The 13,835-nt window shown below is 34.9% G+C and overlaps 1 protein-coding gene across 3 annotated transcripts in view; it reads left to right on the top strand.

Annotated features, from left to right (window-relative positions):
- Positions 1–13,835, top strand: part of LOC117178994 (1-phosphatidylinositol 4,5-bisphosphate phosphodiesterase classes I and II) — a 661,888-nt gene that overhangs the window by 273,197 nt on the left and 374,856 nt on the right. For all 3 annotated transcript variants that reach the window (XM_033370599.1, XM_033370598.1, XM_033370597.1), the window contains one exon: positions 1,281–1,552. In XM_033370599.1, the coding sequence (XP_033226490.1) occupies positions 1,281–1,552 (272 nt within the window). The remainder of the gene's footprint in view (positions 1–1,280; positions 1,553–13,835) is intronic.

Genomic DNA, 13,835 nt, shown 5'->3' with positions numbered 1-13,835 from the left:
TGTGTATGAAAAGTAAATTATATATTTTTACAATAGGAACTAATCATAACTAAAACTTTGTGGAGTCATAATGGCAGTTTTATATGTGATTCTGGGGAATACACCTCGCTTGACCCAGGCATAACTCTGAAAATATTCGCTTAGTGGAAAAATGCTTCTGACGAAATTTGTAGAGAATGAAGTCCTCTACAATTTTGAAAATCACTATTTTTGTTTCCCACGAAGCAGAAAAATATTATTTCCAGAAATCTGATTTTTGGCATCTTTTTTCAACATGACGGACCGAGCCGCCATTTTTTTGTACAAATTTAGAATATTGTTTAAAACACTAAAATGAACGAAAATTGACACTAGCTAACTATTCCGGATGCAAAGCAAGATAAAACTACCTTGCGCATGGACTACTAGAGAATATAGAAAAAATAAAAAACAGGCGTAAAAACATATTTTAACTTTGAAAATGTAAACTAAAGTTGACATTTTTTAACATTTCTTACATTTTATTTAATAAAAACCTTAAAATATAGAACCAGTAGAAAATAAGAGGTTAGGAGTAATTTTGGGGAAAGGATTAGAATTCACCTTATATTATTTTGTCAAATAATATAATGAAAACTGTAAAAGCGACATCGATGTGGCGAAAATAGCTATGTTTTTATTTGGACAGTTCAGCCTTTCATTCAACAGTAGCGACCTGAAAACCTCCGGAATAGAACGTTTTAACTACATCGATTTTGATTTTATAGTTTTATCTGCCATATTGGATCCTTTATTTTGAATTTTGAATTTTGGTATGAAGATTCGCAATCAGTGACCCGAAAAAAACGGAATAGCAGTTTTTAGACATATCGATGTTGTTTTTACAGTTCTAATAAAGTGTTGCATCTAAGTGCTTTCGGCAATCGATAATTTAAAATTATGTCAAAAAACGTCAGCATAATTATAAATGGTATACTATCTACAATTTCCAACATAAATATATCATTTTCATCCTTAGTCACACTTAACTTATCACCTTACCAAAAACTGTATATCCGAATACACTGAAAACAATAGCTTGTGTCGAAAAAGAATTTTCCAATAAATCAATCAATGTAGTACTTTTGTGTATTATTTTTAAGCATCACAATGTCATGATTTGAAACACGAAGAATCATATTATTTTATATGAATTGTGTAATGAAACAAGTTTTAGAATAGTCTGTTATGCTGTTTAATACATTGATCTTATGTTGAGCTGTTACGGTTAAAATATTGATTCTATTTTATTTATTTCTTAGGATTCTAAAATAAAAGGTTTCGTCTCAATGGGTTCCCAAGAACTGCTAGAAGATAAAACTGTTACGATCTGTTATGGATCTGATTTTGTGAATATGACGTTTTTAAATTTTTGTTCGACTCGAGCAGAGATTGCTCGTCATTGGGCGGATCAGATTCTTCAACTGGCATACAATCTCACTCAACTCAACACAAGTACAATTATGTTCTTACAAAAGGCGCATATTCGACTCACATTGAATGTAGATAAATCTGGGAAAATACCCTCAAAGAAGTAAGTATATCTTTCCTAATAATCTTGTAAACAATAGCTAATAAAAGATGTGTATGTTTTTAAAACCGTCAGGGAAATTCATATAAGAAAAACCAAATCCCCTTCAATGCGCCTCGAAAAATTTCAGAGAGCAGTTCTCAATGAAATTGGAAAATTCGAAAATCCATAGCCAGGATCAATAAGATCAAAAAACCTAGAAGTTTTTCATTGATATAAATAAATAATAGTATATTTCTTGTGGTGTAACGTAATTATCATCCACTAATCAATCATCTACTAAATCATTTATCCATTCAGCATAATTAATTCATTTTAGTTTTGTTTTTATCGTTGCTTTCACCTAATTATTATTTCATTATTATTATTAGCTTATGTGTATATATTTTTTACTTTATTTACAGATAATACATTTAGAAAGTATATTATATATATTGATATTTTTATTTATTTAAAGATATCAAATATCTTATTCATCAGATTTCCGAAAATTTAAACTTCTAAGCTTATATCATAGAAAAAAAGAATTGAAAATATTTTCAAACCGATATTTTTTTAAGGTACGAGTGGGAAATGTTGAATTCTGTAATATTTTAAATTCATATTATTTGGAAAACTCTGCAAGCGATTACATGTGGCTTTGTGAAAAAATTGAGTGTGTAAAGTGTCATTAAAAACGTAAGCGATAAATCAAAAAGTTGAAAACTGCGTGATAAGGACAATTGGCATCAATGGCGTTTCGTCATATTTACATAGCTGGAAGAAGATGATGATCTGTTGGATGTGTGTGAAGGCAGGTTAATCAAACTTGATATAGGAGCAGGAGGCTATTAGGCGAGTCTGAAGAAATTTTAAAAAGCAGAAAAAGCTGCCAGGAAATTTATTGTCACAACAGTTTGAAAGGAAACCGTTGGATCTTCTTCTAAGTTATGCGACTGCGAAGGAGATATGGATTAAATTAAATGCGGTTTATGACATGAAATCTGATGAAAAAGTATCGCTTGTTCAGAAACAGTTATTTGAGCCTGGGATTCGGTAGACGATTCAAAGAAAAATTTAGAAAATCTTACTACAAGATTGATGTCTGAAGAAGTTCGAATTCGCAACAAGGAAACTCAGAAGAAACGACGGTTGCCTTGTTTATGAAGGCGAGCTCAAGGAATTCTCTTTTTAATCAGCACAAAAGTCATGGGAAACACTCGAAGGAAAAACACTGGTTGTTACACGTGTGGAAAGAGAGGTCATGTGAGGGAATACTGTACTGCTTGTTATATTTGTGTTTCAAAAGGCCACCTCAGAAGAAACTGCCCTAAAAGGAGTAAGAAAATGATTTGAATGATGGCGATAATTCTATGCAGCACGGTTCAACGGTCACACAGGCTTTGCGAATTCAATGAATTAAAAACTCCAGTCAAAGTAAGGATGGGAAATGGTGAGGAAATTTAAGCGTATCGTACAGGTAACATTGAAATCGAGACTTTGGTAGATGGTGATTGGATTACTGGTATTATGTATGATGTTTTATTTTTACCTGATTTGAAAAGAAATTTGTTTTCTGTAAGGGTTACTGCTAAAAAGGGGGTAAATTTTTGAGTTACTGATTATGGCGAGAGATTCGAATTGCTGCGTAATAATAAAACAAAAAATTATTCTTCAAAGATGATTTTTCAGGATTTAGGCAAGTTTATTTTATTCGAGAAAAATCAGAAGTATTAGAAAAATTAAAAAGTTTCTGTATTGATGTTGAAAATTTGTTGTGTGAATATGTAAAAGAGATTCTCAGGCATGATGGAAGGAGTATGTCAACCAAAATGTAAAGGGCTTTATGGATAGTGAAGTTATAAGTCATACTGTAAATATTTCTTATACGCCACAGCAGAACGGTATTCCAGAATGTGATAATAAAATTATTGTAGAGGCCGCGCGTCCAATGATTATTCGAAATCGGATATAACTTTGTTTTTATGGGCAGAAGCAATAAATACAGCTGTGTATGTCATTCATAGAACGGGCCATGTAAACAAACGGGAAAAACTCTTTATGACTTATGTTTTGGTAAATCAGCTAACGTAAATAATTTGAAAGTTTCGGTACGGAATGTTTTGTTCATATACCAGATGAAAAAGGGAGAAAACTTGACAAAGAGGCAGAAAAAGGATTCTTAGTCGGCTATATTGAAAATTGCAAAGGTAATAGGATCTGTGTGCCAAGTTTAAGAGATGTAATTTTTAGTCGCGATGTAGTATTTAAAACTGAAAAGGTAATTCCGGTTAAGGCTGATATAAATAATCCAAGAGGAAACTCAGAGACGCGCGATTTATCTCTTCATGGTAATGAAGAATCGTTAAAAAGTATTTTCCATGAGGAAGATTCTGATAAAAAAAAGAACCTTTGGAATTTTTAAGTAAAGATGACTCACATGATAGTAAGTTAAGGAATATACGGAAAATTAGACAAACAGAATTTTTCGGTTGTCCCATATCGTTTCTTGCGCAAACAATACTTTTGAATTATAATGAAGATGTTAGTTCAGAAGATAAAAGGTAAATGCGAATGGTACAAGGCGTTATAAAGCACGTTTAGTGATAAAAGGTTATTCGCAGGTAGAAGGTATTGATTATAAGGAAACATTCAGTCCAGTAGTTCGTTTTGATTCGGTAAGAACGTTACTAGCAATTTCAGGAAAATTAAAGCAAATAATTTATATGAAGCAACCCGAAGGCTCTAATGATGGAAGTTCGCGAGTTTGTATGCTACTATGAAGTTGGTACGGTTTAAAGCAGGCACGGAAGTGCTGAACTGAACATTTCACTAATTTTGTCGAAAAACATGGTTTTCAGAAAAGTACATCTGACCCTTGTTTTTATGTTTGTTCAGAGGGTGCCGAGAGAATATACTTTACTATATATGTAGATGATGGATTATTGGCAGCCACAGGTGAATGTCTTGTAGACAATTTTATGAGTGAATTGAATAAAAATTCCCAAATGATTGTGACAAAGAATGTGAAAAGTTTCCTTGGAGTTGAAATTTTCAGATTAATAGATGGGTCTATTTTTATTAGTCAAAAAAGTTACACGGAAAAGATCCTGGAGAAGTTTAATTTAAATAATGCTAATCGCGTTTCTACTCCAATAGAAACTGGATGGAATATGACTGATTGTGAGAAAAAGATGCGTGTAACTCCGTACAGAGAAGCTGTTGGTAATTTGATGTTTTTATACGTTGTTACTCGACCAGATATTTGTTTTGCAGTTAATATTGCATAGAGAGCTTTAGAGAACCCTGATGAGATACATTGGTTACTTGTCAAGCGAATGATTTGATATTTAAAGGGTACTGTAGACGTAGGCTTGCATTACTGTAAAACAGGTACCTTCGAAGCATACCGTTGGAATTGATTCAAAATCCAGAGTTTCATCAGCGAAGTAAGCACATGGATGTGAAGTATCACTTTATACGTAATCTTATGAAAAGGGTGTGATTAGTGTAGAGTACACATCGACTGATAATCAAACTGCCGATGTTATTACTAAAGCTCTAACAAAGCCGAAATTTCAGTTATTGAGGTCTAAATTAGATCTTGTGAGTAAGACTGAGATTATAAATAAGATAATCTGATTGAATTTATATTTTTCTAAACGTTGCAGAAATTTAGGGAGAGTTTTAAAGTCTGTAATATTTTTAATTCATATTATTTGGATAACTCTACAAGCGATTACATCTATACTTATAATTGATATAATAATACGGGAGTGGGGATTAATGGCTCCTAATAGCTTTCTTTCTGCGAGTCAGTCGATCGGTCGCACGAGAGCGTCTTAGATACAATTGCTTATTGTGTTCTAACTCGTATTTTTGGTGACTCTTTTTTCTGAATATTAATAATAAACGAAGTGTTTTTGTTTTGTTAAAAATGTTATATTTATATTTTATTATATATATATATATATTATATTATTTATATTTTTAAACCGATATTTTTCGAAGATACGAGTGGGAATTAAATTTATTTTAAATATATAATACATTTTAGATATATACAATATACATATTCCTGGAAGAAATGGAAGGAATGACTTGAATATCAAATCTATCCTAGTTTACGAAATTAAAAACAATTAATTATAGATATTTCTCAAAGAACTAAAAGGAATTAAATAAATGTAAGTTTTGTCCTGTTTCGGGAACACAAAATAATTCAGAGAGTCGTTGCCGCCGCTATGGGAACGGCATGATAATAAATTTATGTAAACTGTATAAAGGCGTATTCAGACGAGTGGTTTCCGGTTTCAATTACGGTTACGATTGGAGCCGTCGACCAATTAGCGTCCAGCACGATCCGCGCTGATTAGTCGACGGTTGCAATTCAGAACGTAGACTAAGCAAATACAAGCATCTTCTTCGACAGATTTGGTCTCCAAATCTGTCTGCGTTGAACAAGGCACCTGCGACTAATATGCTGACCATCTCGGTTCTGCTCTACTCGTTTAGAGGGTTTCAATGGACGAAGAACCAGCGCAAAGGTCTGTATTCATTCACGGTCAAGCAAGACGCTATTGGGTGTTGCTTTTCACTTGTCAATGATTGAACGCGGTGCTGAGCTGGAAGATGAAGGTACGTATAAGGAGGTGTGTAAACAATTGTGCCCTGTGCATATAAAAGTTTGTGTTCTGAAACGAGAGGTAAAGGGTATGAATGAGGGCGCTTTAGTATGAATGTCTTTCTTCAGTTGGGCTTAGACAAGGTTTTATTCTATGTAGGTTTTCACGCATCGAGGATTGAATGAGTGCTGAGCACGAACCGCGAGCTGCGTATAAAAAGTTGAGTACTCTGCGTATAAAAACTTGTACACTGATTCCAAGTTGTGGAAAGACGGGTTCTTTGGTACGAATGTCCTTATTCGGCTTCTAGAGAATTTGTTTCTGATATTATGTTGTCTAGTTTAATAGAATGTTCCGCAGTTAATATTTTTTCTCATGCTTAATTGAATCGCATTTTTTGTTCTTATTTTTGTATGTGAATTGATATTTTCTGACTTAATTCAGCAATCTGAGTACAAACTTTTCAGACACTTTGCTATCTCTTGTCTCATCATTCGAAATGTGTTCCTTCTATAAATAACCCCACCCAAAATATGGGTAAAAGACCTTTTTGTAAAATTGACTCTAACTTTTTAATGTGATCAACTAATCTCGAAACCTGTTGAATCTCCTGTTTAAATCCATTAAAAGGATTATTGCATCATTATCAGCTGAATTCGAAAAGTAGGGTCATTTAATATCTATAAACAGCTATTTGGAGCAATTAGCATGGGTTGCTTTAGTAAATGTTTACTCTTATGAATGCAATATGCATGACGCAATGCTTTAAGGCAGAAAATCTTCACAATAATCAGATAATCATCCTTGCTTGCGGTTCAGTATTATATAATCGATTCGAAAAGTCAGTGACGTAATTATCTATGTACTCGTCTCTGGTGATAGATCGGAATCCGGTCTTTTCTTCAACAAATCTTGACATTAAAGATTGTCTGACCATAGAAACTGCAAAGCTTATAGGATATTGAAACATCACAGATAAGATTTTATCACTAAGGTTTCGCCGCAACTTACAAATTAAATACAAAATATATTTCTTACGTACTTAGCGATGTCCTACCTACACCTGAAAGGAATTAGCGTAAGTGAAAAGGTCAATATAATGTATTTTTGATATAGGAGAAATCACTTTGAACTCATCCTCCGTCAAAGTACTTTCATCTGCATACCTGAGCTGAGCACCAGAGGCTACTTTTTACGAAATTCTTGTATCCTTTTTTGCAGAAATCCTACTATATCTAAATAAAGATTACAACATAAATACTTCTTTGAAACATGTTAGATATTTTTCATAAAAATGATATCGATTCTACATTAAAATGCTAGTTTTTGTGTGTTATTGCGACCATTGCACTCAAGACACGCTTGAGAAGAGGTTGTATCGACGTATTGCTATTGCAAATTCAGATCTCATGATCTATATCAGCCGGATGTCTGCTAGCTCCATCTTGTTTCGTTTGTAAGATTTCTTGTTCAAGAATGTTCTTATGATCATTTAGTTGCACTATAGCATGTGCTATCAAAGCAGTATTGCAGATGAAGCAAGGTTTTAGACCCCTGTGTGCCATACTAAAAAAGTGTACAAGGGCTATCGGAAATTTGTTCCCTTTGAATAAAGCCACAACTCAAACACACAAGCAGAACTCTATTAAACTGTACAAGTTCTCGAAATGTTCCTTCATCACTAGTTTTTGGTTAAAATGTCTTTAATGACTAAGCACCCAATGAAATTTTACGCAGGAAAAGCTACCTAAAATTTGACTTCAGATTATTGTAGGATTAGCATGTTGAACAAAAGCTTGTATATTTTAAACCAAGCTTTCGGAGGGACTGCGTATGTAAATAATCGTTAATGATAGCAAAATCAGGTTTTTTGTTTATTGCAACGAACCCATGTGTCTGTCATAAAAAAGTTTAGTTACAAATACAGATCTTATAAATATCTACAAAATGACGTGCCGTACGTCAAGATTCATTCATTTGTTTATATAGAAGAAAGAAATTCCGAAAGTTCCTTTTTTAAAATATGCAATTATTTTTGCAATAATTAAGTAACAAGTTTCTAGAATGATGTTCGTGTTGGTTAGAGTAAAATAATTAAATTTGATGTTAGTATTGTTGATTTTCTGATCGTAAATTTTTATTAACTATCGAGCTTTCGCTCAATGACATCGAGCCTCTTCAGGATATATTTTACATTTCTTCTACTCTAAAATAAAATTACGTTCAGTTTTTTATAAGTCTAAGTTTTTTTAAATTATGTAAATTATCGTACGATAATTTAATAACCTAAAATTACTACCATTTTTTAGACATTATGGTATAGAGTACATAAACTACAGTGTATGCTAATAATTTGGATATATTTGAAAAGAAACATGTTTCAATGTAGATTTGATCCTTTCCAGGATCTTTATAAATAGATTACATTATAAAAAATAAAAGGACGTGCTCCATTTTGGTTTTCTTCTATAATTCGAGGGAGAGCTGACAGTTTCTAAAAATGGTGTTGAACTATTAAATTTATTTAAGTTATTAGATTAAGTAACCAGTTTCAAATTTGCAGTAAATACGCGCCTTGTCACTCTTAAATTTATAATTAAGTTGTATAAAAGTGGCTTACAAAACATGTAAAGTTTTTTTCTTATAACAAATTAAAAAACTCTTTCAATTTTCATTTTATAAAGCTAAAGTTCGTACCAAATATAGAAAAATAGTTCTACTAATTGTTATGATATTCACGAAGAAATGCATGGCCTCGAAATATAACAACAAAAGACACCTTAGGGACTCTGTATGTTCAGCGGCTATTCAGAACTTACCCCAACGATGGTTGCTAGTCTATAGTCGAATTTAGCTGGGATTTATTTCCCTTAGATTTCCAATCAATGCTCGACCTATTTTACAAGTATTTTAAGACAAGAAAATACGTAAGGGTAAGCGATTCTCTGACGATTCTTTGGCAATCAGTTGCGCTTTATAAATTTAGCGACGCGCAAAATACTTTGTGTTTTTTTTTTCTTTTTATTTGTCAATTTTTTCGACATTCCATATGTATAAACAGTCGTTTTTTGCAACAAATATTAATAATTAAGAATTTTCATCAACGCAGTCAGATTTAGCTTTCCGTTTATAATCCAATGTTATTAAAAACTTATTTTACATAAAAATGTAACTTACGTATCTTCTTAGTTTGGAAGGCAGAACTTTTACACTTATTTTATTTATTTTTTAACACAGCTGGTTTTTTTAACTCTGTGGTAATTCATAAATAAATACAATGTTTATAGTTTTTTTGCTGTTTATTTATCAGCCAAAATCGATTTTGAAAGAAAAAATCTATTCGTGAAGCAGGCAGCAAGCGCCCTTTCCTAAGGGTTTCCTAGAAACGGTTACTAACACTGTTCGTCTATTATTGTTTTCTCATTAATTTACTATTTACAATTTTTCGTTCATATTTCATACAATTTTTATTTGTAAAAATCGAAGCAATAATGTCTTTCGCAATGAGCGCATTTCAAAGCGCAGACATTTGTTCAGAAATCTGCTTTACGTTTAACATATATCTTCAAGTCTAAACAATATTGTGATAGATACCTTGACATTCATGCGTATTGTGTATGTTAAAGGCCTCGTTCCTATTTTAAGTACATATTTAGAACATCCTTCTCGTACTGACGTAGTAATGTAGCATTTCACAGTTTGCTCGATGGTATCAAAAGTCTTGGAATTTTAGAAAGATTAACGGTAAGTGTCTTAAGTTTAAATTTACTTCATATTTTTTAAATTTTGAGTATTGTTATTATGAAAATGTTTTCTTGTTTGTTTTAGAAGATAATATAGCTAGGATTTGCATCACCAAATCTTGCTCTAAGCCTAGGAAGATCGAACTTATTCATTTGTACAAGGATTCAAACGATTCATCGGCGGACACAGATACTACGTTTCTGCTTTATTATAGTCCGAGACTTGATGATGGTTGATCAGAAGTATCTTCCGATGCAAGAGATTTATTAACGAGCAGTTGTTACTCGGATGCTTTGTTCAAAGTGGTTTTGCCTGATGAGAGAATCACTTGGATGAAGGCGTCGGCATGAGAGATGAGCCATAAGAGAAATAGTTCTTGTACAGCCTCTCCCATAAAGTGGATCGTTTCAGAAGTTTTTTTTTTTAACTACGGCACTGCGGATTAAAAATGTACTGGGTTTATTTTGATGGTACCCGTAGATAAAGAGCTTCCGAATACCGTCATCTCTTTTGAAAGAGTAAGATGACGACCATTTTTTCCTCCCCGTCCTTTTTCTAATTGATTTTTTCTTTGTTTTAACTAAAATTATTTTTTAAATTAATATTAATATTAACGTAAATAAAATTTGATGTACATAATTCCATTACTTGTTTTTAATAAACTTTCTTTACTTTTTTCTAGGTGTTCTTTTGCTGGGTGTAAGATTGGGTGGCGCACAAATTTAATTTTTCATATAATACGGATTTTTACAGGATTTCGAAAGTGTCGTATTAAAACATTATTTTGGAATGATTGAGTCTGCGTATGTGTGTACCCTTCAGTATTTTTAGAATTGTAAAAGTTGTATGGAATAAACCCAATAATATTTATTATGATTTTTTCATATGGAAAATGGGTTCACTTCCGAAAAGTGCAAATCTCTGATTAGTTTAGCTCCGTGTTCTCAGGGTCCACGAAACTTTTGCCGGATCGTCGTTGACATGCATGAATGCTTTTCAGGCTATTAACAAGTGAAAGCTTGGCACCTCCAAGAGAGCCGATGATAAGGACGATTAGTTTAACAGAATATTCCGGGTACAATCGTTGCAACTCCTTTATAAGGTCTCTATACCTCTCTTTCTTTTCATTCTCCTTGACTATGATATTTTTATCAGCTGGTGCCGAAAATTCGATTACGAACATGGTTCGCTTCTCGAATTCAAGAAGAACCACATCTGGCCTCGAGTGTGCAACAGAAACAATTGTCGAGAATATAAAGTTCCAGTATATGCGGCACTTCCCATTCTCAACAATTGACTCGATTTTCTGTAGGAGCGTTTAGAGGAGTGATATTAAGGTTAATGCCGTAAAAGTGGCAGAGATGGTAATAAAGCACTCTTAGTGCCGCATTGTGCCTTTAGATGTAGGTCGTTCCCGCGTGAGTTGGACAACTAGATAGTATGTGAGCTAAATGCTCGGGGTGTGCATGGCATGCCCTGCAACTATCATCGGAAATGTCTTGGCTAAAAATGTGGTGAAGGTATGTTAAGGTGGAAATGACACCGTCTTGGCATGCCAAAATGAAACCCTCCGTACAAGACTTCAATCCAGGTGATTTAAGGAAAGCAAACGTTAGCTCACACGACATTGACTGATCCTCCACATTTCTTTGGAAGCTACCGTGCTTCCTATTATCGAGGAGCTGTTCACGAAAGTTTTTCCCTTGTGCTTTCTTAATCCGGGATTTCAGGAGTGAGTACTCGAGATAGATAAGATGTGATGCATTTCGCAAGCATGTTCGTTGCAGATACTTTGTTTCTCGCCGACAGTTCGGAAGACCAAATTTGTCGGATGAGACGTTTGTATCTGCTCAGGATCTTCAGAGATTCCATTAAGTTTTCCTCGCTTCAAATAAACCTTGGCGCATTTGTCTAACCCAAATTCCATTCGAAATTCCTTAGTATATCGTTCGACAATCCCTGGAGCTAGATGTAGTTGCTCTTTGTTTTTAGCATAGATCCTAAGATCGTCCATGTAAAATACATGAGTGATCTTGTACTTTCGATCTGCAGGTTTGTCGCACAAGTACCCGTCGGAATGGCGAAGTGCTAGAGATAGAGGCAATAATGTCAGGCAAAAGAGGAGTGGGCTCACGGTATCGCTCTGAAAGACACCTCTCAGAAAGGTGACCTTGTTAGTTTTCACACGATTTTTTCCAGATAAGATAGTAAATCTGGTTTTCCAAAGCGGCATCAATCTCTCTATGCGCCTGACGATTTGCGGATGAACCTTTAAGCTGTTCAAAGGACAGATGATAAGTCTTTGGGAGGTCGAATCAAAAGCTTTCCTATAATCAATCCACGCCATCAATAGTTCACGCTGGTAGAATGCTGCACCTTTGCAGACACACCTATCAGTGTGTTTAGACAAGTGATTGGCCTGTAATTCTTTGGGTCAGCTAAGTTGCCTATTTTCGGCAGGAGTATTGTGCGCCCTTCCACCAACCACTCCAGAATTGGCTGTTCCGACTTTAAATGTGAGGTGAAAATACGGGCCAAATGCTGATGGGTTGAAGGAAACTTCTTCCACCAAAAGGTTTTGACATAATCTGGTCCCGGTGCGGAATAGTTCTTGATCCCTCTTAATACTTTTTTCACCTCGGTAGTGATGGGTGGATATTCTTGATCAGGTGTTATGATGGCTTGGGAGAAACCTTGGTATTGATGTTTCTCCGGGTCATAAAGCATCGCTCTTCCTCTATTGGATGTCTGCCCGCGGTTGGTCTTAGGGTCGCCTCTCTTTCTCTGTTTCCGGCTTATTCTAGCTGTGGCAGAGTAGGCGTTCTGCTTACATAGCCCATTTTTCGGAGTAGTTCGGCATGGTTACGCAGACGTTGCTGCGAAAAGTGCGATAGCTCCGGGTGTTTCTCGCACCACAGAGTATGCAGCCGTGTCATGTAAACCCGTTCAGGGGCCATAGTCACATCGTAGTACTCTAGCAAGTCATGATTTAGTCGCTCCGTCCACCTAAAGGTCCCGAGATTCCGCCGATTCATCACATTGAATTCATTTCCATTAACTCTCCCAGCTCTAGAGTGGTCGGCATTGTTGGCCGACATATTGTTGGAAGCCCTGCGCATTTTGTTGTTTTGAACCGCACTTACTACAACCATGTTTGGTGTTGTCATTGTTGTTCCCACGAGAAGCTAGGGAAAGGGGTTCGTCCATCCTTCTAGAGCCCCGCATGCAAGGATAAGGCTGCGTACTCTGAGAGGTTACCCGGTATCCCAAAGTCACCGTTCTAGACACCTCACCCAGGTGCCATTCAGCTTTCGGCACGGTTTCCACACCTCCGCTTGGGAGTTCATTCCTTCGGGACTACCCCTGGACAATATATATAATATTTTTTATATTTGCACTTTTCGAAAGTGCACCCATTTTCCATATGAAAAAATCATCGATCATCATATGTTTTTATTTTTTTTTATTTCAAACTTTTACTCTGGTGAACCCGCATTTTCATCATAGCCACTGACTAACGCAAGTGACTGATAAAATGAAGATGTTCTAAGTTAATTTCATACGAAGTTTGAAGTCTCTTGCGATGGTGTTCTAGTTACAAAATTACCATCATGGTGTAGTTTAGAGTTCGTCTTGTACCGTTACCATATTTAAACAGCGGACGCGAGCGTTGGAGATGGCTGCAGTTACCTCTGGATGCTTTCTTCAAGCAGCCATCTGCAACTCCACAGGTTTTAGCGGCTTGCTTTCTGATGGCCGAGAAAGTTTCTTACAATGCGACATACATTAAGTAAAACCGCCTTCTGAGCTGCTGCCAATACCCTACTTACTCCTAAATGTTCAAGATGTTCAGTGCATCTTGCTTGTAAATTTCCTGTAACCGAAATGAGAAAAGGGAGTTATTCACAAAATACGTGATACATGTAGAAGTGCGGGGG

Source organism: Belonocnema kinseyi, chromosome 8 (assembly GCF_010883055.1).
Source record: "Belonocnema kinseyi isolate 2016_QV_RU_SX_M_011 chromosome 8, B_treatae_v1, whole genome shotgun sequence".
Classification (NCBI taxonomy): domain Eukaryota; kingdom Metazoa; phylum Arthropoda; class Insecta; order Hymenoptera; family Cynipidae; genus Belonocnema; species Belonocnema kinseyi.
Note: the sequence above shows the minus strand (reverse complement) of the source record. Positions and strands in the feature narration are given on the sequence as shown.